This window comes from Triturus cristatus, chromosome 7 (genome assembly GCF_964204655.1).
Source record: "Triturus cristatus chromosome 7, aTriCri1.1, whole genome shotgun sequence".
NCBI classification, from domain to species: domain Eukaryota; kingdom Metazoa; phylum Chordata; class Amphibia; order Caudata; family Salamandridae; genus Triturus; species Triturus cristatus.
The window spans coordinates 429,395,569-429,419,039 of NC_140590.1; the positions used below are offsets into that span (position 1 = coordinate 429,395,569).

Genomic DNA, 23,471 nt, shown 5'->3' on the forward strand with positions numbered 1-23,471 from the left:
ATCTCCAGATTAGAGATTTCTTAATGAGGAAACTGGGAGGCAGCAGTGGCTTCACCAGGGTGACATTGGTGGAGTTGTTACTTAAGGGGCTAGGGACACTGGGTGGGATTTATAAAAAACTAAATGAGACGATGACTGATGATCTACCCAAACATTGTGATCATTGGCAGGAGAGGCTACAGGTTGAACTAGGGGAAGTAGAAGATTCCCTTATTATGGCCCAAACCTCATGTATAGCAGCTAATCTCCAATTGCAATGCTTTAAGGCTTGGTTTAATCTGTATATAACACCAGAGAAGATTTCTAAATGGGGAGGAGGGGCGGGAACATCATGCCCATGCTGTAGCTATCCTGCAGCAGACATCATACATATGTTTGTTTCCTGCCCCAACCTGTGTATCATTAAAAGGGAAGTTTGTATGATTCTTGAATCTCATCTGGGTCAGCAAATTGAGATGACACCACAGCTGATTGTACTAGGAGTGAGCAGCTCTCATTTTCCAGCCCATGTCCAGACCTTTCTTTTTGTAGCTAAAACAGTATCCAGATTTTGTTTAGCTACTCACTGGCTCGATCCTATTCCACCTACGCAGGGCCGGACTGGGAACTAAAACCGGCCCTGACAAAGTGCTCGGCCACCCCCGCCCCCCCCGGGGGGTTGGGGGTGCGGCCAAGCTCTTTACCAGGGCCAGTTTTCAACCGATTTTGTTACAGGGCCGATTTTGCAGCTATGCTGCAAAATCGGCCCTGTAACAAAAACGGCCCCCACCCATGCAGCACACCAGGGGATTGCCAGGTGCCCGCTACGGCCAGTCCGGCCCTGCACCTACAGGTCAGCAATGGCTGGCGAGGTTCTTGGCAGTGTTTAGGCTTGAGACTGCAGTATATGCTAGGAGGGGGCAGAGAGCAAGAGCCATGGGGATGGGAATTTGGGCCCCCTGATTAGATGGTATGGGGACAGCCAAGATATCGGGGATAGGCGCTAAAGTATACCTATAAGTGATTTAATGTTTATGGCCCAAATGGCTCTAATGTTTTATGTTTGTAAGATTCGCAAGATCTTGCAGCTACATGTAAAGACAGTGTTTTCTGTCTGTTTTTTCTGGCATCTTTCATGCCAGTGGAAGCGTTCCTTGTGTTCTTTTTCCTTTGATATTTTCCTCAAGGACCAGCCAGGGTGGGGTGGGTGGGATAATCTCGTGGGGGGAAGGGGGAATATTTGCTGGTTTGCTTTTGTATGTCCTTTCATGCTGTATCTGCTGGGTGTTTAAAACTAAATAAAGAATGTTTAAAATTTAAAAAAAGAAATAAGTAATCTATTTTTTATTTTCAGAATGTACAACGTATTATTAATACGTATGGGTCCAAACTGGGGTGGCATAGTGAAAAAAGAACAATGGATTTATTCCAGATCTCTTGACTGGGGAGGAATGTTTGCTTTATTTTCAGAAGCACTTTTTTACCTAATTACCTAAATGGGATGGGTATGCCCAGACGTGGGTCCCTTGCTTACTGTGCCTCTTCGGTAAATTGCTTGGTTTGCGACAAGAAAATATGTTTTTCAAATGTATCAAACCTATTTGCTATTCAGTAACTTGGTAATAAATCTCCAAATGGGTTTAGGCAATCATAAGGAATGAGGAATGACTATTTGGAAGGAGCGTGTTTACTGCAAACTTTGGAGTAGGTAGTGGTAGTTGAAAAGCCTAGCAGCGTGCCAGCCTTTTTTTTTCAGGTTCTCCAGGACCTTTTCTGCCTTTAAACTATACAGTGTATTCAGTTCGAAATTTGTATTGACCAGAATCCTGGGGCTGTCATTTGTGGAGTGATTCCTGAATGATTGGTAGAGTTTAGCAGTTTCCTTCCCCAAAGTATCTCTGTTTTTTGTTGTCAGCTTGACGCCTCAGTGTGCATTTCTAATCAGAAGGCCACAAACGTAAGATTGTCCATGGAACCACTGCCTAATAATAGCTTTACAAACATGTATCTTTTATTATAAGTGCATCACGTTTTCCTTTTAGTGATAGAGGGGCAGCTACTCCTGCTCCTGGTCTGGGAGCTGGAATCAAGAAAGGTGACTCGGAGAGAGTTTGTCATTTGCCGGGATCTCAAATGGACGTGGTTTGCCTGAATAAAATCGTCCTTCGTTGGTTCACAGTGGCCTTGCTGGCGCATTGAAAGTATGAGATGCAGTATGTTGGACCGCTGCCCCAAAAGAAAGGAAACTCGCCTCAAACTGATTGTGCAAAGTGAGAAAGAAAACATCTCAAAATGAAATATGCAGCCGACAGGTGCACATGATTAATAATAAAGCCTCTGGGTATGAATGATCATGCTAGTAAATAATCTTGTGACTTAGTCATTAATTTAAACACAGTTTCAGTCTAAGAATGTAGCCAATGTATGTTTTTTAGACTGTTGATGTGAGAATAAAAGTATATTTGGCTGATTTTCCTAGTTGACAAGGTATGCTTTTTTTGCAGAGTATTGCTGAATGTTAAGCCTGTAACAGCCCTTGTTATGTTTTGCAAGATATTATTTGAGAGTAGGAGCTTCGTTTTGGCGTAACTGAGCCATAGCTCAATTAATGCAATTTCTGAGGTCTGTTTATTAGATTGGTAAAATGATTTGGCGTGATGTCTTACAGGGAATGGATTACATTTACAGTGCAAAGCCTGCAACTCTCAAAGTGTCAGAGGCTGAGACTGCAAACGTACAAACTACAAATACACATTGTAGGTTGAAAAAGTATTTCAGACTCACAATTTGCACTTTTTCACTCATTACGGTTCAGGAGGAGGAGTGGCACTGAAAGGGGTATCATCTGTCGGCAATATATCATTGATTTACCACCTGAATTGCAACCGCTAACCATTGACTGGAAACCCCCTCCTGAAGGGAGATGGCAAGTATTTGTAAAGTGAAAGCTCACTTTGAGGGATAGTTTCCACTTTTTGAATATGGGGTGCAGCTTTGAGGGGAACAGATATCGGTCCCCCTATAGAGGACAAGGGTTGCCTGGTAGGTCTCCACACCTGCATTTGCAGCCCATTTGGTAGGATTCACAAAATAGAAGCCTGTTTCATTAATATTAATCGGGCTGGTTCAGCGAGCCCTCCTGAGTAGTTATTTTACCCTGCAACAGATTTGCTCATTTATCACTGTGAAAAATGAGGGTGGGTGGGGCTTTCATGCATAAGGCATTTCACTACTTCTCTGCCTAATGAACTGCTATTCGAGGAAACAACAAAAATTGTGATGTGTTATTCACAGTTCGGATGACATGCACATTAATAATTGATGCCTTAACAAAAGGAAATGTATTTGTAAATTATCCGCTGCGTAAAAGAGTCTGTGCAAATGATGCCTAGCAATCAACACAGAGTCTGATCACAATTGGGTTAGTGTTTACATTCTGAATAAACAGGTAAGGCGATCGCGCGCACGCAAGAATGTATTATGAAGTACCAGTGGCACATGCACGCCTACATACATAGTGACACATGCACGCCTGCATACATGGTGACACATGCACGTCTGCATACATAGTGACACATGCACGCCTGCATACATGGTGACGCATGCACGCCTACATGCATGGTGACACATGCACGCCTACATACTTGGTGACACATGCACGCCTACATAAATAGTGACACATGCACACCTGCATACATAGTGACACATGCACAACACATGCACGCCTGCATACATAGTGACACATGAACAACACATGCACGCCTGCATACATGGTGGCACATGCACACCTACATACATAGTGTCACATGCACGCCTGCATACATAGTGCCACATGCACGCCTGCATACATAGTGACACATGCATGCCTAAATACATGGTGACATGCACACCTACATACATGGTGACACATGCATGCCTACATACATGGTGACACACACACACCCTACATACATAATGACACATGCACACCTACATACATGGTGACACATGCACGCCTACATACATGGTAACACACACACCCTACATACATCATTAGTTGAATATGTTTCATTGGAATCCACACCACTGGTGATTGTTGTTATGGCCTTTATGTGACACAGTCATCCTTTAGTATGGCACTGCAAAGTAGTCAATGGTGCTGTGAGTTATTTCAAGAACTTCCTCGGACACTTTAGTATAAAAGGGCTGGTGCTACTGGGTTTTGGCTTAATTCGGGGCAGAGTGAAGCTGCCGACTATGGGCTTTATTTACAAGCCCAGTGCGCCACCTGTACGTCACTTTTAATATGGGAAAAAGTGACGCGGCGGCGGTGCAAGGGGCTTGTAAATAAGCCCCTAGGGTTCTAGTGGATAGATTACGCTAATTGCCTTCTTCTCTTTATCCAGCATAAAAGTTTAACTTATTTAACAACCATTTGCAATGCAATAGGCCTCGCATTTACGCGAGTTTAAGCTATTGGTATTGTAAATGACAATGCGTTTTATTTATGTTTAAAAAAATAAAACATATATAAAAGGCATTGTCATTTAGAATGCCAATAGCTCAAACTCGCGTAAATGCGAGACCTGTTGCATTGCAAATGCTTGTTATATGTATGAACAACACCATTAAGAAACGTTGACAGTTAGAGACACTAAAAAAGCTGTTATCAATACGGTTACTAGCCCTCCCCAACATCTCTAATACCATTTCGAGCACTTTATGTGAGGCTTCCACATCAAAAAGCATGTGACCTCCTTCAAATATTACTTTTGCTATGCACTAAGTGCACAAAACAATTGGATGACTTAAAAAACAGCCATACTTTAATGGTATCCCCATATTTTGCTAGTAGCCCGAGCAAATGTGTATTGCTTGACCTTATAGGAAAAGTTCCCATGAGAAATCTAATGCTCCCTTGTGCTGAAAAAAATCCTGTGACTTTGAAGCTAGAGAAATTAATAACAGATTTACTTTCCTGCCTTTTCCACTTCCTAATCATGGTTCATATAAGCCTTTTGACTTTATCTGACAAGCTGACCCGAATATTGAGAGTAGCAAAGAGCTTGCAACCAATTCACTCTGTTGTCGTTTAAGGTTGTCAGCTTGTCCAAACCTTTTTTGAATTCAACAATCACCATGCCAGTAACTTTTGTACTGTTTTAGATGTGTTCCTTGATATACACAATTGGTAAGTTGATATTAGGTTGAACCCTTCATATTGTTTATCATTTCCAGTAGTGTAATTGTAGGTCTTGCTCACGTCTCCCCTTATGTTTCTTTGCCTATTTTGCAATGGAATGGTATATTTTGAGTATATATGATATGGCTGTGATTGTCTTGACTCCGCATTCTATGTTGTGATTGTGTTCACATCTGAAATGTCCAGATTTGGTTTTGTGGAGAGCATGGCTTATGCTTTCCACAAGGCAGCTTTTATTTCATTAGCACTCTTCCATTTCAGTCTAGTGTCCCGTCTTTACAACCTATCTTTGTTGAACCGATATCATTAAAGTCTGCTATGTCTGCTTCGTCTTCCTCTTGTTGGGCTGTGTCCCTATCATCTTGGCTGTCATCAACTAAGTCTTCCATGGGAAAGCTGTTTCAGTTGAATACATCATTTCATCATAATGCATGTATGTAGTGTACAGTTGTGCGTACTGTTTTGCAATTGCACTTCCAACAATTGTAAGGGTGTTCCCTTCCTATTCCTTCTATGGAAACCAATTTATTTATCAATTTATAGTGGGGGATTGGCGAGGGAAAGATTTATAAATGCCCACAAACAATTTAAAGTACATTTGTGGGAGTTCCAGGACTATTAATGTCATTCCCCACCCTGACTTGTCAATTCCTCACATCTTTGTAAATATCTGTGACTAAATCATTGTATGATTTGAGAATTGTACCCTACAGGTATCAAATAGCAAGCATATCATTTGTAATTATATATCAATATATATCTATATCAATACCAGTACAAATAAAATCATGTCATATCTTGATGGACTTATCTCACTTTATTTAAATGTTTAGTCAAAATCTATGATGACGACAAGTCTCTCCAACCTCAAACTTGATTGTGAACTACTGAAAGAACAGCTAGAAGAGGAGCAAGAAAGTAAATCAGAGCTTCAAAGACTTGTTTCCAAGCTAAACAATGAAGTCACTCACTGGAGAACGCGGTATGAAAATGATGCTGTTCAGAGGACAGAGGAACTTGAAGAAGCCAAGTAAGAAAGATCAATCATGTACTTGATCAAATATATGGTATTAGTGGTGCAAAAGTAACCCTGAAATATTTTACAAAAAATGAAAGGTGCATAGTTGGGACGTTGCACACTTGGTTAGTTGGGTACAAAGCATTTTTGCTATGATGTGTATGGATGCTGATGAAAATGCCATGTTTATACACATTGACATGTATACATGTTGTGGGCCCTTTGGGCCATGTCGTGGCAGAAAATATAATTTAATTTGTTGTGAAAAAAATGAAAGGTGTAAAAAGTGCAAAGCTATTTCTGTCATGAGAAAAAATGTCAGGTAAAACAAGAAAATATTGTTGGCAGTTTTTTTATGCCAGACATTTCAAAACACATCATTCACATCATTTACTGTGACTATGTGCAGATATCATGGGACCTACCTTACATGTACATATGTATTTGCCACTACAAGTAGTACAATTGAAGGATTGGCCATTTTATGGGTTGAGGACTTATGCATACTTATGTAAGAAATTGTTCCATGCTTAAAACAGATACAAGGAAAAGAACATTCGGTTAAAATACATTGTGTAGAAAGTGGAGGTTCTGACAGGAGAAAAGCGTTAGGATGACTTAACACATTGAGAGGTCGATCCTGCTTCAGTAGGCACGGAGAAATATGTTTCAAAATTATATCACAAAAGGATTCATCATAGATTTAAATAATTATATACTCGTCTTTGTAGACATCAGTGCAGAAGGAGGATATGGTCGTAGTACAATAAAAGGATAATGTAAGAAAGTACATTATTTTTTAACATTACCTCTCCATTTTCCCCAGTTTAGTTTTGCTGCCTGTATGACGATGTATGCTATAGCACTGCTCAAAAGTAGTATAGCATTTGTGTTTTGCTCCTTAAACATGTAGTGGGTGTTGGAATGATCTAATTGGTTTATTTGCTTTCCTGCAATATCATACTAGATTCCTCAGAAAATGATCCAATGTAATGAAAGTCAAATGTCATATCTAGGCTGCAGTGCGCATTCACACCACCCACAAAAAGAGCACAAATATATGGCTGCAGCCATGCACTGATTGGAAAAGTGCTTTTGCATGTAGGAAAACCTATTTCAGATGTTAATAAATTATCCCTAAAACGTGGCTTGTAAGCCCATGAGGCTTGGTGTTTGTATATATACTAAAAAGGTCAACCTAGATATTTATAATTGGTTGCCCTTACAGTGACTACATGTCTAAAACTTAGTTCACTGCTTAGGTTTACCTAGATTCTCCATGAAAAAGGCTGAATGAAATACAAATTATTTAATTCATGTTTTCACTTGGGAAAATGCTAGCAAATGAATGAAAGTTATTTTCATACAGTTTACAACATCTAAATGAATGGTAAAATCAGATTATTGATAACTATATTGGAAAGTAAGGTTATGAAACGGTAGTTTATGCTGCCTGAGCCAAAACTAGCTAAGAATTACTTTTACTACTATTCCCCCTCTCCAGGAGCCAAAACGTATTCCTGGCTGGAGTTAACAACCCTCTAGACGACAATAGTCAGGAGAAAAGACTGGTCTCTGTGGGCTATTGTTAACAACAGGGAGTGCCTATCCAAGAGGGCACAGAAGCAGCTGGCAAGCTAAGCACCATCTTTCCATCTAAATCTTTTGATTTCTAGATCTCAATAGCGCACATAGGATCTGCTCTTATTGAATCTTAGCGCCCTCTTAGCAATGGGAAACCACCGTTCTTGGGTGTGACAGAGGAAGGGACCCCTTCTAGTAGATGAACGAGTTAATGATCTTGGATTTAAGGCTTCTGGGAAATGTTACAATTTAGCAAAAAGGAAGGTATGGCATGGGGCAAGAAAATGTACAGAATTGGTGGGAAAACTCTTCAGTCACCGGCTAGAGTACAGAATGGAACCTCCAGCTCCTTAGAACATTTATGGGCTTAGGAAGTAAACAACTGAAGAGGAAGGCCCTGCCAGAAGAAAGAAACTCAAGGACTCCTGGCCCCTGTTAGGAGTTGAAGACTAAACCGCTCTCTAAAGGTCAGCTGTTTTAGTTCCTGTTTTCCTGATCTAGGGACACGAATTGCAAAAGGACTCCTGCTTTCTTTCACCAGAGTGCAACTGGCCTGGTACCTAGAAGCCTACCCAGTGGAACTGTGGACTATGGGAGTGACTAGAGTGATTAAAAAAACTCATCCATCAACTGGAGAAAAGTGGAACTTTTTGACACCTCTGGAGTAGCAGGACACATTACCGAGGTTTGCCCAGGGAGGGCATACCCATGGAAGGCAAAAAACACAGCTACATCCTGCTCAGAGTTTTTTGCCACACTGAAAAATGTTTCCTTACACAGAAGTTAGCTGGCCTTATTGGGCCCTGGCCACCTGCATCTTCCTGCATTGCCCCGTTGGACAATTTTGAGAACCAAAAAATGACTTTAGCAATGGAAAAAAACAGGTTAAGGGGGAACATCTATCGCAACAGCAAAGATACCTCAATGGCTATGAAATCTAGCGTCATCATCCTCAGCCCTTTTAATGTCAAAACTACTGCCTTAAGCTGGAGATCAACACCAACATGTCGAATTTTGTTGGCCCCTTGCCGTCTTCAATGTTGGATATTTCCTTGCTGGGAAACTTTGACCTCCACAAAAACAGATTAAGGGACATATTTAGACAGAAGCGGGTAGGCGCAGGGCATCTGCCAAAATGGGGCTGATTCCCATCCATTTTATTATGAATGCATTTATATTAGTGGCAGCCTAAATATGGCGGAAGGTCATCCGCAACTTTTCAATTTGCCCATCTCTAAATAGGGCCCTTTGTCTGCAGTTGGTGTATCTGAACTCCACTCTATTCCAGTCATCCTTGAATCGTGCCTAGTTCCAGGTCTGTTTTTTCTTTGTTTCATGTAACACACTGATGCTACAGTTTGTCCAAGTATTGAGCGATTTAAAAGAAATAGACAAAGTGCAGTCTCTGAACCACTTTTCTAAATTTCTCTCTGTTGCCAAGTGTGTTAACCCACATTGTCTACAGGTTGGAGGAGTCAGTGAGACAGGCGAGTGCCACTATCATTCTAGGCAGTCACCACTGTAGCAAGGTTACTGTCAAAGGAATGAAGGAATCAGCCACGTGTATACACTGGAAATGCAGATTGTCACTTTGTTTTTTCTCCTTTAAGAATTTGCAGGCTGGCAACAGGTATGAAGATGTGCTATATTAAATACTTTCTGCACTTATTTTCACTGGATAGTTTCATTCATTTGCATATTACTTAATACAGTCTAAAACTAGGAAAATTGTATTGATGCTCCAGATAGAATAACAATGTGGCTGTACAAATGAACACTGTTTCAATTGTTTGTTACTACAGGAAAAAACTGACATCACGTTTACAAGAGGCAGAAGAAGCAGTAGAAGCGGCGCAAACAAAGTGCTCAAGTTTGGAAAAGACAAAGCAGAGACTTCAAGGAGAGATGGAAGATATCTGCATAGACCTAGAGAAGGTGTGATTTAAAATTTTACATCAGCAGGCCTCTGATTTATGCAGTTGGAAAACTATGCACATTCACTTAGGCGGACCTTAATATGAGGAATATTTATTTTGTGTGATTTCCAACTGAACATTTTTCTTTAGCAGCATGTTTTTTGCTCATCAGTGTTATTTTTTGTTCATTTGTAAAGCGATCGAATGTCCCGGGCCAAAATATATGCAACAGTGTCTGGCAGGTGTTAACAAGTGTTGCCGCAAAGAACAGAGGAATCAAACTGAATGCAAAGTACTGTAGTTCTCTTCTGGAGCTTAAGTGTAAAATTGCGAGGTCATGGCTAAAAAAATGCTATAAAATGCAAATAATAACCTTTGCATGAATAAAACCATGTGGGCCATACCATAAATGACCATATGGTATTCCAGGAAAACAACGTAAATTACAAATCAGTAAATGTACCTTATGGAATTATCTTCTCTGCAATAGGAAGAAATATCTGAAAGAACAGATTAAAAAAAGGCATGTTGTTGCTGGTGTTTACGCTAGCTTAGATAACCTAATAGATAATAAAAGTTATCGTTATCCTCAAGAATGGGCGAGGCAACATACTCCTGAAAGAATTAAAATAATCAGGACAATATGCAGTATTAAATACGTCAAAAGACTCAACAAGGCACGAGATAGGAGAAAAATAGAAAGTATGGACGTTTATTTAATAGATTTCAAAATGCACTACAGACGGCAAAAACTAAGAGTGGAAGGGTCAGGAAAGTGACCAAGTGGTGCAGTTTAAAAGATACCTGGCTATGTGGAGAAACTACTATTTAATACCTTCCCCAGATGGTAGCGTTAAAAGAGGGGAGTGGAAGTAATATGCTTCTATGGGCTATCTCCTTACTATTCAACATGTTTCAAAACCATCCCCTTGGCTTTTTCATCAGGACCAAGTTAAGAACACTTAACCATTCTTACGAAAATGGAATCACAATGTGACCTACTGTACAATGTTAGCAGGATTCATGCGTAATTATAACATGTAATACTATACTCAATAGGTATTGTTTCTTAATTGATTATATAAATAATGTCATGCTATAGCCCCATGAGCTCTTCACGGGAGGGGAGGAGCGTTGTCTTCAAGGCTGCTCACTCTCCAGGGTACTACCTTGCCGTGGCTCCCTGGAAGCTTATTACCTCCACTCCCCTCTTTTAATGCTACCAGGTAGGGAAGGTATTAAATAGAAGTTTCTCCACATAGCCAGGTATCTTTTAAACTGCACCACATTGTCACTTTCACTTTCCTGACCCTTCCACTCTCACATTAGTATGACACATAGTGATCTCACTCTTAAGTGCTCCTGCGTCTCTGTAGGCTGTAGCACGCCCCGTCCCGCAGTGGGGCGGGAAGAACCCAATGATGAAGCATGCCACCAAGGGTCCTTTTGGAGGGTGAGGGTTATTTAAAAACACTCTGTGTCTCCCTATATATCATTAGGGCACACACCTTTATCACAAATTGTGAGGTCTTTTTCTCTAGGAAGGATACATTTATTTAAGGTATCTGAGGAGGATGCTTTTTGGTTATTTTATTTAAAAAGTTAGACATGTACATTGAGGTTTAACATGTCCTGGGAGTGAAAACTCTTAAATTTTATTTTTCACTATTGCAAGGTGGATCGCTCCCAAATGATAACATTGGAGTTGCCTTATTACAATTTATAAGTGTCATTTCCAAATGGGAAGTGATACTCAGGTCATGTTTTGTGTCTTTGGAATTGGGCTGAAAACCGCTATTTAGTAGTGGTCAGGTTTTTGATCATAATTTTACTTTCAGAAAGTCAGCATTTTTCTCCCCTTTGCCATTTAGTGCCTGTAACCTGTCTCTGGTCACATGACTGGGTGTGAGTGACAGTTGGGCTTTGAGTATTCCTCCTAGACAGCCACACAAAATGATGAGAAGGAAGCATAGACAAAAGACAAAGCTATGGAGGAGATGAGAGCAATACAGTTCTTAGCTTGTTCATGAAGCCCACCACTCTCTTGACACCCCAAGTGGTGCAGATTACTATGGGATTGATCAATGAGAATGCTTTCAACTCTTTCCTAAAAGTTACACTGTTGCCATGTTTTTCAGTTTCTGGAATCTGCCATAATGCCTTATGTTGTAAAGAGAAAGAAATATATAATGCTTAAATATCTGGGATTAGAAATATATTGTGATCCAATTTGACAGACATATCCCAAACCGATTCTAGGTTCACAAATCTTGGCTACCCATGAAGAGAGGTGAGTCCATGTCACTGCTAGAGATGGTAGAAATGTAGTAGCAGTAAAAAAAACATTTCATAGAAGAGCAATATGAACCCTTAATTACCACCGGGGATGGGTTTCTATCAAACAGTTCCCAGGAAACAAAGAGTCATATCAGGTACTCCATCTGACATACCACTGGATCTTCCAAACTCTGGGTGGTAAAATAATAGCTGCTTTTCCAGTCTGTCTCAGTCAGATCAGTAGCACCTCTAAGGATTGTTTTTGTACAGCAAGAGGTTCTTCCTGCACAAAAGCAATCCTGCCTTCAATGCAGGCACCCTTGCACCAGTGCACGGAGAGAGAATGCACCATATGCTAGTAAAAATGAAACATGCATGCTCTCTCCATTTGACGTAGTGCAGCACACCAAGTTGTCTTGCTGCGTTGGGCAGCAGCAAATAATGATAAATCTGACCCCTGCTGCAAACCTTTTTGTGAGGACAACATAGACAAGTGGTTTGAGACCTATGAGGTAGGTGGTTAGAGATGCATAGGGTCGCTGAGGAGGATTGGGGATCCAGCCTTTGGAGGCATATATCAACAGAGGCAATGAGTCTTTGTTGGTCATGGGGAAAGGTGACAGGATGAAATACCCCCTAATGAAGGCCGCCATTGTCAAAAATTATGGACTCATCCCTGAGACGTGGATGTTGAAGTTCAGGGACAGCCAGAAGTCTTGGGCAGATTTTGTTGAGTATTTCATTAAGGCACCGGATGGGTGGGTGAGTGAAGTAAACACTTCTGAGGAGTGGAAAAATCTATTTTTAAAAGAGCATATGTTCATCAATTGTTTTTGAGAGCTATGCCATCACTTAATTAATGGGACGCTCAGTATTCCTAGGGAGCTTGCCAAGAAAGCCGACCACAGGCTCAGCGCCGGAGTCCACAAGAAGGTATCTGGAGGGATCACCACAAGGATAGACAGGGTCCCCATCAGAAGAAAGAGGTGGGGGGAAATAAAAACCAAGAGTTCTCAAAATAGTTCTCAAAAGAAGGATTGCCAGTCCCAGCCTGATTAGAAGAGCGGTGGTTATCCTGAGAAGGAATCCTCAGGGTATTTTTCCCCCAAATGCTATGAGAGCTACAGATACAGGCACATCAAGGGGGATCTCCTCTGTCCAAAAATGAAGCAGCCTCCACTGGTGGGTAGACACTGGGGATGGTCAGTGTAGTGCCACTCCAAGGAACTCCTCAGCGTCATCCAGGAGTTCACCAAACCCCCCAGCAAAACAACGACATCACCCCTTCCCAGAACCTCTGCAACAAGCTCGGACCTTACTTCCATCTGAAAATCAAGAACCTCTACTACAATTTCAATGACCAAACTCCTGACTCCGCAACCATCCCCCCCCCCCAGCAACGCCAGCCAGCCCACCATCTCTTCCTGGACACCGGTCATGACCGAAGAGACCACCTCAACCATGAAAGGGCCCCACAGACCCCTGCCCACCACACATCTACCACAGAGCCACCACTGCCATCGCACCAGAACTATGACGCACCATCAACACCACATTCAAGTCTGGCACCTTCCCCGACGACTGAAAATGAGCAGAAGTCACACCCCTGCTTAAGAAGCCCTCAGCGGATCCCACGAACCTCAAAAACTACCAGCCCATCTCTCTACTCCACTTCGCGGCATAAGTCACTGAGAAGACCCTAAACACACAGTTAACAAGGTTCATCAAAGACAACTCCATCCTCGACCCTTCTCAATCTGTATTCCACAGTAACCACAGCACCGAGACCGGCCTACTCGCCGCCATGGACGACATCCGCACCCTCCTCGACCAAGGCCACACCACGGCCCTGATCCTACTCGACCTCTCAGCAGCATTCAACACCGTCTCCCACCGCACACTCACTGCTAGACTACACGATGCTGGCATACAGGGAACCGACCTCAACTGGATCTGCTCGTTCCTCACCGGCAGAAGCCAAAGAATCAGACTGCCACCCTTCCTCTCTGAATCCATGGAGATCAACTGCAGAGTACCCCAGGGATCATCGCTCAGCCCAACCCTCTTCAACATCTACATGGCCCCCCTCGCTGCCATCATCAGACAGCACGGCCTCAGCATAGTTTCCTACACCGACGACACTCAGCTCATCCTCTCACTCACCAAGGACCTCACCACCACCAGACTCAACTTCCGGGAGGGAATGCAGGACGTCACATTCTGGATGAGTAACAACTGCCTGAAGATCAACTCAAGGAAGACAGAGGTCCTTGTCCTCAGGACCAACCAGTCAGCATGGGACAACACCTGGTGGCCGATCGCCCTCGGCAGCTTCCTGACCCCCACAGACCATGCCAGAAACCTCAGCATCGTACCGACTCCTCCCTCTCCATGAACCAACAGGTCAACGCCTTCGCCTCCAGCTGCTTCAACGCCCTCCACATCCTCTGTAAGACCTTCAAATGGATCCCCCCGAGTCAAGGAAGACAGTCACCCACACACTCAAAACCAGCAGACTGGACTACGGAAACACCCTCTACGCAGGTGTCAACAAGTCTCTATTCTGCAAGCTCCAGACAGTACAGAACACCGCAGCCAGACTCGTCCTCAGCATCCCTTGACACAAGCACATCAGCCAACACCTGCGGACCCTCCACTGACTCCCCGTCGAGAAGAGAGTCACTTTCAAGATACTCACCCACGCCTACAAAGGCCGCCACAACACCGGACCCAAATACCTCAACGATAGAATCGACTTCTACGTTCCCCAAAAAAACCTCCGATCCCCCAACCGCGCCCTCACCGAAATCCCCGCACATCCGCAGAACCAGAACAGGAGGAAGAGCCTTCTCCTACATCGCTGCCACGACCTGGAACGAGCTCCCGATCGACATCAGATGCACCTCCTCCCTGACCTGGCTCTTCGACTAAACCCTTCCTGCGCCTTGAGACCCTCACGGGTGAGTAGTGCACTCACAATTCTCCTGATTGATTGATTGATTTATTGATTGATTGATAGTGCTTGAGGAGGAGGTTGCCCAAGTTAGTGTAAGGAAAAGTGCAGAGGTTATCCTAGTGTCCCTGAGATGGTGAGAAATGGTACCCAAGGCTCACACACCTGGTAATATGAAACTTATAGGCAGTCATTCACAATCAATGTGCAGAGGGTGGACGCTCTGAGTAACATAGGTGACTATCAGGTGTCATCTAGTGTCCTCAGAGCAGGTGATTCCCAATGTAGACCACCAGGTTGTGGTAGCTGTCATAGATGAGAGAGATTATCCAGGCTACAGGGCCTTCCTGCTGGGTCTGGCTCATGACATACCCCCAGCAGAACATCTGAGGTAAGCGAAAACCTTTGCAAGGTTTGCATGTTTGGTTACCCAGTTTTATTTGTCTCGAATGAGAATGATGTAAGATGTATTTTGCAGTTCCTGTCCCATCTGCCAGGCCAGTGGAAAGTCAGGGGTAAAGCAGAAGGCTACCCTGGTTCCCCTTCCTGTCGTTGGCACCCTCTTTGAGATGGTGGGCATGAACATTGCTCGGCCCCTGGGCTCCAAACTGCCCTAGGCAACAGATTCATCCTGGATTTCCTGGATCATGTAACTCATTACTCGGTGGACTCTAAGGGCAGTGACTGGGGAACCAACTTCATGTCAGAATACATGAAGTCAATGAGGAACGAGCGTGTGGCAATCTGCAAGTTGTCCACACCCTAACATACCCAGACCATAAATGGTGAATTTCAGTGGCATGTAGAAATGTTCAGCAAGACCCTTAAAGTCATGATCATGAGCTGAACCAAGCCCTTGAAATTTAAGTGTGATGTCCTCCACCCCTGCCTGTTGTTTGTTTATAGGGAGGTGCCTCAAAAGTAAATAGGGTTCAGTCCCTTTGAATTTCTGTCTGGCCGCCAGGTTAGAGGGGCCTCTTAGCCTTGTGAAGAAGGGGTGGCAGCAAGCTCCCAAGAAACCTGCCTGGACCTGCGTTAACCCTGCTTTTGGCCACTAGTAGAGTGAGTCCTGGTCCCAAAGACGTGCTTCCAGGTCCAGTATCCTTGGCTGGCATCAGTGGAAGCATTTGCAAGAAGAAAAGCAGAAAATCTGAAAGTGTGTGGTCCTTGTGACTGCGAACAACCCTGTTTGCACTAAAAACTCTGCCGCCCATGACCACCAACGCAAAGCTCCTGTCAGACCTGTTCTATGCGTGACAACAGGCAATGCTCAACCTGCACTTCGTGTTACAGTGATGCAGCGTGGAATTTTAAATCCTCCCTTCGTCTCAGATCAAATATCACATTAGCTCATTCACTCAATACCTTCATTGGTGGGGCCCTAACACCAACACTCACACTTCATTGATCCGTTCTCACGGGAGAGATAAATTGCCCAAACACTGACATGAAAGGAATATCTTTTCAACTAAAGAACCTAATTTACCTGAACATACATTAAGTACCTTTATTAAACTCAGAACCTCGAGACAGTCCCCTCATTTAGCCGATAGATCAATTAGTTTAATTTGGATATTTGGTGACTCAATTCTTTAATCTACATTTAATCTGATTCTAGTCTCTTCAAATAAATCACCCAACACATTTGTTTGTTAAAATAATAATTTTGTTTATCTAATTAATTGTACATTTAATAAATCATAAACCAAACCACTGAACATCATATTTACCAAATCTGGCTATTAGCCATCCTCTAAGTCAATCAAGTCGTGAAAAGTCTTTAATTCATCAAAGTCAGGCAGCAATTCAGTCTTTCAAAGATTCAGGATAACAGCTGTCCAGCAGTGTCACCGTCCTCTCCGTCAGTATAACGTCAGGAAAAAGAAAAGTTTGCTCAAAAAGAAGGTTCTTAATTCGCTTTGTCTACCCACTTTTATAATTAAACTAACATCAAAATGCAAAAAAAATCAGTTTTAGGCAGTCCTGATTGGCTGGTTTGGGGTCATTCGGTAAAGTTCTCACATAGTCCGTTAGGTTAAGTCATCACACTTGCTGGTTCCGGTTTTAAAGACAGTCCTTTGTTTAGTGAATTTGGCGATTCTCCCAGTGTGACCTTGATGGGTACATCTTGTCTGGGGTCAGGGCGAGGCCATTTGTTGCTGGCGGTGGCACAGGCGCACTTCACCCAAAACCTCGTGAAACGGTAGTAGTCACGTCGTGTGTCTCAGGCGGCCATCTTTTCTTAGGCCCAAATAGTCAACTTAAGCAAACAAATATAAAACGTAATTAAAACATTGAAATGGCTAATAAAATGTTAAACCCTCACTAATTCCCCTATGTGTAAGTAATTATCTAGCATGATAGCAAGATTTAAAGCATTTATATTCACCCAACGATGTCATCTGGTGCAACTTACAATTACGTCACAAAAGCAACATATATCATGCAATATTCTAATTTTCTACCATTAGTATGCATACATATATTAGTATACAGTTAGTTTAGCCATGCAAATGCAAATCCCACGTGTAATTCTTTCATTAATATAATTGATGAGTTATCACTTCAAACAGATTAATAATATTACAATTAATAGATTATCGGATTAATATAAACATGCAGAAATAGGGTGGTATACACAATGTTGTACTACCCGCTCCAGCAACAGCAACAACAGCCCATGATGAGCTGCAATGTCTGCAATGCTCAACTCACTTTTCGCTATAAAAGCCTCCTCTGCGCGCCTTCATCCAACAAGAACAGAACACTTCGCTCTGGACTTGAGAAGGTCATTTTTCAGTAGGACTAACCTGGTCCCAGGATCCAACACACACTCCATCATAGTCAGCCTGAACTTGTGACTTTGACTTTCCCCTGGCCTATGGTAACAAGATGACCGTGAGCAGTGCTGTGATTTTAAGTGCTATTTTCACTAAAAACTTTAAAATTTTATATCCTCGGTTCTAGTAATTGGAATTTTGTCTTTCTGTTATTGTTTTATCATTTACTCTATCTTTCTAAATTGGTTTGTGATTGTTCTTATGTTGTGCTTTCCCATTATTGCTGTTTGTGTACTGCATAAATGCTTTTTACATTGTTAGTAAGTTAAACCTGACTGCAACGCACCAAGCTACCAGAGGGCGGCTAAGCACAGGTTAAATTAGTGAATTTTTGTAGTTCACCCTGACAAAGATTGTGTTTGTTGCCTGAGTGGGACTTCCAGACCCTCAACCAATAACCCAATTGCTTATACGTTTGGTGTAACAGATAAATAAAAGTTGGGTCAAAATCTTGCATACTTGATGTAACTTTTATTCTACCGAACCCAGAATTAGCCTGCAAAGATGTTTGAAAATGCTTCACAAAAAGACCCTTTTAGTGAGCAAATATTGTTAGAAAATGCCACGAGCTTATCCATTTTTAGGTGGTGCAAGGGCCAGGTTTTCTCTACACTGAAAAAAAAATGCCTATGCTGAAAAGGGAAAACAAACTAGGGCTACAGGTTTTCCGTGCTGAGCTCAAACTACACAGTTTGGTGTAAGGTAATCTGATTACATTTGGAAATCTATACCTTGCACAAATAATATTACGTACCGCCTTAGGGTTTTATGTATTCCTAAAAGTGACCAGTCTGCACAGATGGTAGATGGAAGACTATATGTCCTAATATTTCTCTGAATGTGTTGTATAGTTGTTGTGTAGCAATTGCCATTTTACCAATATGTATATATATATAATTATATATATAAATATGTATATATATATATATCTACACACACAACAAAACGAGGAGTATCGGTGCAACAACTAATAATCAGAAACTTGATCTTACCAGAATATAACATAAATGACTGTGATCTTGCCAACATATGCACATTGAAAATAATTTTGCATCCAATTTAGGCCAACTCTGCAGCAGTAGTTTTAGACAAGAAACAAAGAATGATTGACAAGCAAATCCTAGAATGGCGCCAGAAGTTTGAAGATATACACGGCGAGCTTGATGCATCTCAGAAGGAATGCCGTCTGTATGCCACTGACCTGTTCAAGCTTAAAAGTGCCTTTGAGGAGACTAATGAGCAGCTAGATTCGCTCAGGCGAGAAAATAAGGCTCTTCAAGGTGAGTTCCTGTTTTTGTGTAAACATTGAACAATTAAGTGGTAATGTCATCAGGGAGTGGGTCGGAAGGGGCTGTCAGTAAGGCTGAGTACTCAAAGGGAGGACCATTCCACAACGTTCAGTTTGGAGTTCAGATGAAAACTTTCTTTCTTGTTTCTTTTTAGGTACATCAGCATTTGGTTTTGGCCTATTATGGTGATTAATAGTTTCAAGGCCTTTAAAGTGGCCGTGGGACCGGCATCCTCAGAAAGTCAATTCTGTTGCTCATTACCGACCATCTACCACTCTGCATAGCTCGCGCTGCACTAGCGCTGTGTTTTTAACTACTGTCCCGTTTTGTATCTTGGGTTTGTTTTTTGTTGCTGCTCTTACCCCTGCTTTTAATTGCATTACCTCGAGCTGCTGCCTGTTTGTAGCGCGTGCCCTCTGGCCCCTTACTGCATTTAAAAAGCGCTCCTAGCGCCTCTAAGCACCACCACTTTGGTGGGTCCGGGATCCGGGGATCGATCTTGGGTGCCATTTTGGCTTGGGGCATCATTCTCAGCGGCGGACGCCATCTTGGAGCGGTCTCGCGCGCATAGGGTGACGGGAGAGCCTACTTAAGGCGGCTCCTTGTGGGGCGGTGTCCCTGACCATCTACCACTCTGCATAGCTCGCGCTGCACTAGCGCTGTGTTTTTAACTACTGTCCCGTTTTGTATCTTGGGTTTGTTTTTTGTTGCTGCACTTACCCCTGCTTTTAATTGCATTACCTCGAGCTGCTGCCTGTTTGTAGCGCGTGCCCTCTGGCCCCTTACTGCATTTAAAAAGCGCTCCTAGCGCCTCTAAGCACCACCACTTTGGTGGGTCCGGGATCCGGGGATCGATCTTGGGTGCCATTTTGGCTTGGGGCATCATTCTCAGCGGCGGACGCCATCTTGGAGCGGTCTCGCGCGCATAGGGTGACGGGAGAGCCTACTTAAGGCGGCTCCTTGTGGGGCGGTGTCCCTGACCATCTACCACTCTGCATAGCTCGCGCTGCACTAGCGCTGTGTTTTTAACTACTGTCCCGTTTTGTATCTTGGGTTTGTTTTTTGTTGCTGCACTTACCCCTGCTTTTAATTGCATTACCTCGAGCTGCTGCCTGTTTGTAGCGCGTGCCCTCTGGCCCCTTACTGCATTTAAAAAGCGCTCCTAGCGCCTCTAAGCACCACCACTTTGGTGGGTCCGGGATCCGGGGATCAATCTTGGGTGCCATTTTGGCTTGGGGCATCATTCTCAGCGGCGGACGCCATCTTGGAGCGGTCTCGCGCGCATAGGGTGACGGGAGAGCCTATTTAAAGTCGCCTTCTCCGCGCAGCGGTACGCGCAGGTGGCAGCCCTCGCTTAGCCTGAGTCGTGCCGGAGTCCTGCCCGTCTGCGCCCGTCAGCGTTCCGGAGGCGTTTGAGGCGACGGGCAGGACGCGACCTTTCGGCTCGAGTTAGCTTGCTTTTCGAGCACCATGCTACACTACTCGGGTCCGGAACTTCGGTCTTGGCAGTACACTAATGGTTTCTGCCGGACGGTTTTTCCTGCTCGCCACAAGGGCAAGCATTGCTGCCCGGAGTGTGGCTGGCGCCCGCAGAAACATCTTGGCGATGTGCCACAGAAGCCGGCGGTTTGCGCTAAACATATGGGCCTACTGCTCAACACTCGATCTCTGGGCCGGCACGCTCTGGATGTTTTTGATTTGCTAGAGTCAGAAAAACCCCTGTTCCTAATGCTCACTGAGACGTGGCTCGGCGAGGCGTCCAACCCAGACATTGCCACTGCTATCCCGCCCGAGTATAACATCTTCAGGCAGGATAGGCCGAAGGGGCGTGGAGGTGGTGTGGCATTAATAGTTAACAAAAGGGTCACTTGCACCATCATTCCCTCGGACGCGATCAAGGATTGCGAATCCCTTGCCTTTGCCATTGTCCTTTCACCACACCAATCGGTGAAGGGTCTTCTAGTCTATCGGCCGCCAGGGCCCTTGGGCTCTTTTTTTGAAGAGTTCCAGTCGGTGACCTCTTCTTTGTTACTTACATCAGAACATTGCATTGTCGCCGGGGATTTCAACGTCCATATGGACGTGGAAACGGATCCCGATGCGATGAAAATGTTGGAGGTCACAGCCCCTATGGGCCTGGTTCCTTATCATGTTGGGCCGACCCATGAGAAGGGACATACCCTGGATTTGACCTTCTCTACGATCCCGATAGAGATGTTGGCCCCCACCCAGGTGCTTTGGTCTGACCACAGGCTGGTGAGATTTTATCTCTCAGATGCTGGGAAGCCTGCCGGTGTCCCCCGGCAGACTTCAGGGGGATTCAGGCCACTTCACCGGATTACTCCGGAATTGTTGGCACAGTCCTGCGCTGATCATCCCTGTGCCTTAACCGGGAACTTAGAGGAGGATGTGGAGCGTCTGCAGGTCTGGCTCTCAGAGAGGCTCAATGAGCTTGCTCCTCTGAGGCCCCTCCGCAAACCCGAAAAAGGTGCCTCTGCCCCTTGGTTTACGGAAGCATTGGCGGCCTCTCGTCGGCAATGCAAGGTAGCGGAAAGAGCTTGGCGCGTGAAATACGACGCGACGGCGAAACTCGCCTACAGGTCTCTGGCGAAAGCGTACCATCGGAACATTCTCGCGGAGAAGAAGGCTTATTTTGCTAGAAAAATTGAAGCCGCTTCCAATTCCTGTAGGGAGCTTTTCGCCATTGTGCGGGAGTTTACAGCCTCTCGCGCAGCGCCCGCCCAGACCCCCCCTCCTGCGTCCTGGGTCAGGGCGATTGCGGACTTTTTCACCTCCAAGATCCAGCGGATCCAGGACTCCTTCCTTGTGTTGGATCCTGAGGTATCAGGTCGGGCGGAGAATGCCGCTGCTATCCGACTGAACGCCGGTGTGGCCTTGGCAGCTTTCCCTCCTCTCTCGCTGACAGCTTCATTTGACCTGATGGTGGGACTGAAGTCAGGTTCCCCTCGGGATGCCTGCCCCGCAAAATTCCTGGCTAAAATGGCAGCTGTCATTAATCCACTTGTGAACCCCCTGTTGAACTGTTCTCTTGCACAGGGTGTGGTTCCCCAGTCCTGGAAGCAGGCAATGATTATTCCCCTGCTTAAAAAGCCTGGTCTGGATGTGGAGGTGTTAGCGAATTATAGACCTATTTCGCTTCTGCCGGCTTTGGCGAAGGTCATTGAAAAGCACGTGCATAAGGTGCTTGCCGATTACTTGGAGGCCCACGACCTACTGCACCCTACCCAGTCGGGTTTTCGCGCCAATCTTAGCACCGAAACAGCCCTCCTGGAAGTCTCGGAGGCGATAAAGGAGGTGTTGGATTCGGGTGGGAGAGCGATGCTGGTGATGTTAGACCTGTCGGCGGCCTTTGACACCGTCCCTCATGAGGGTCTGCTTGCTAGACTCTCAGAGATTGGTCTTCGAGGGACGGTGCTCCAGTGGTTTCGATCTTTCCTAGCAGGCCGTCGACAATCGGTCTGGGCTTCTGCTTGCTCCGCCGAGATGTCGCCATTGGGTGTCGGAGTTCCTCAGGGCTCTGTCCTGAGCCCAACTCTATTTAATATCTTCATGACCCCTCTGGCGGCCCTGGCGGAGTCTTTCGGGGCCCAGACCATCTCTTACGCTGATGACACCCAGCTCCTTTTTACCTGTGAGAGGGGTGCAGACTTCGATGGAGGTAGGATCCAGGGTTGTCTTGAGGCTGTGTTTCAGTGGTTCCATCATAACAGCCTCAAGTGCAACTCGGATAAATCCGAGGTCCTCTTCTTTGGGTGCAGCTCGGACCCGGATTGGAAAGTGTGGTGGCCTGAGAACATGTTTCCACCAGCAAGTTCGTCCCAGGTAGCGAAAAACCTTGGGATTAAGATCGACAATGGCCTCGCACTTCGCTCGCAGGTAATCGGTCTCACAGGGACCTGCTTTGGCTTACTCCGGATGCTCCGCAAGTTCCTTCCCTTGTTATCGGAGGAACACAGGAAGATCACGGTGCAGGCGATGATAGGCTCGAGAATAGACTATTCCAACGTTCTCTATCTCGGCCTGCCAGAATACCTGCTTCAACGATTACAGGTTGTTCAGAATTCGGCAGCACGTGCTATTTTTGGACTATCTCGCCGTGCCAGAGCCTCGGGCCTTTTGGAGGCTCTGCACTGGCTTCCTGTCCGGAAGCGGATAGTTTTTAAATCTCTCACCCTGGCACACAAAGCCTTGCACACATCTGGAGCAAAATATCTTCAGAAAAGGCTGTCTTTTTATCGTCCTGCCAGATCGCTTAGGTCTGAAGCCTTGTTTTTTGCGGTAGTGCCCCGCGTGAAGAGAGCTCGCATTGGTGGCCGCTCCTTTAAATTTTTAGCGCCTCAGCTGTGGAATAAATTGCCTGTGTCCCTGCGCAGCACTACCAACCTGTTGGCCTTTAGGAAGGGGCTTAAAAC

The 23,471-nt window shown here is 44.5% G+C and overlaps 1 protein-coding gene across 3 annotated transcripts in view; it reads left to right on the forward strand.

Moving 5' to 3' along the window:
• LOC146809872 (myosin heavy chain, skeletal muscle-like) overlaps window positions 1-23,471 on the forward strand; it is an 880,636-nt gene that overhangs the window by 586,755 nt on the left and 270,410 nt on the right. For all 3 annotated transcript variants that reach the window (XM_085616724.1, XM_085616725.1, XM_085616726.1), the window contains 3 exons: window positions 5,995-6,191; window positions 9,566-9,698; window positions 18,813-19,029. In XM_085616724.1, the coding sequence (XP_085472850.1) occupies window positions 5,995-6,191; window positions 9,566-9,698; window positions 18,813-19,029 (547 nt within the window). The remainder of the gene's footprint in view (window positions 1-5,994; window positions 6,192-9,565; window positions 9,699-18,812; window positions 19,030-23,471) is intronic.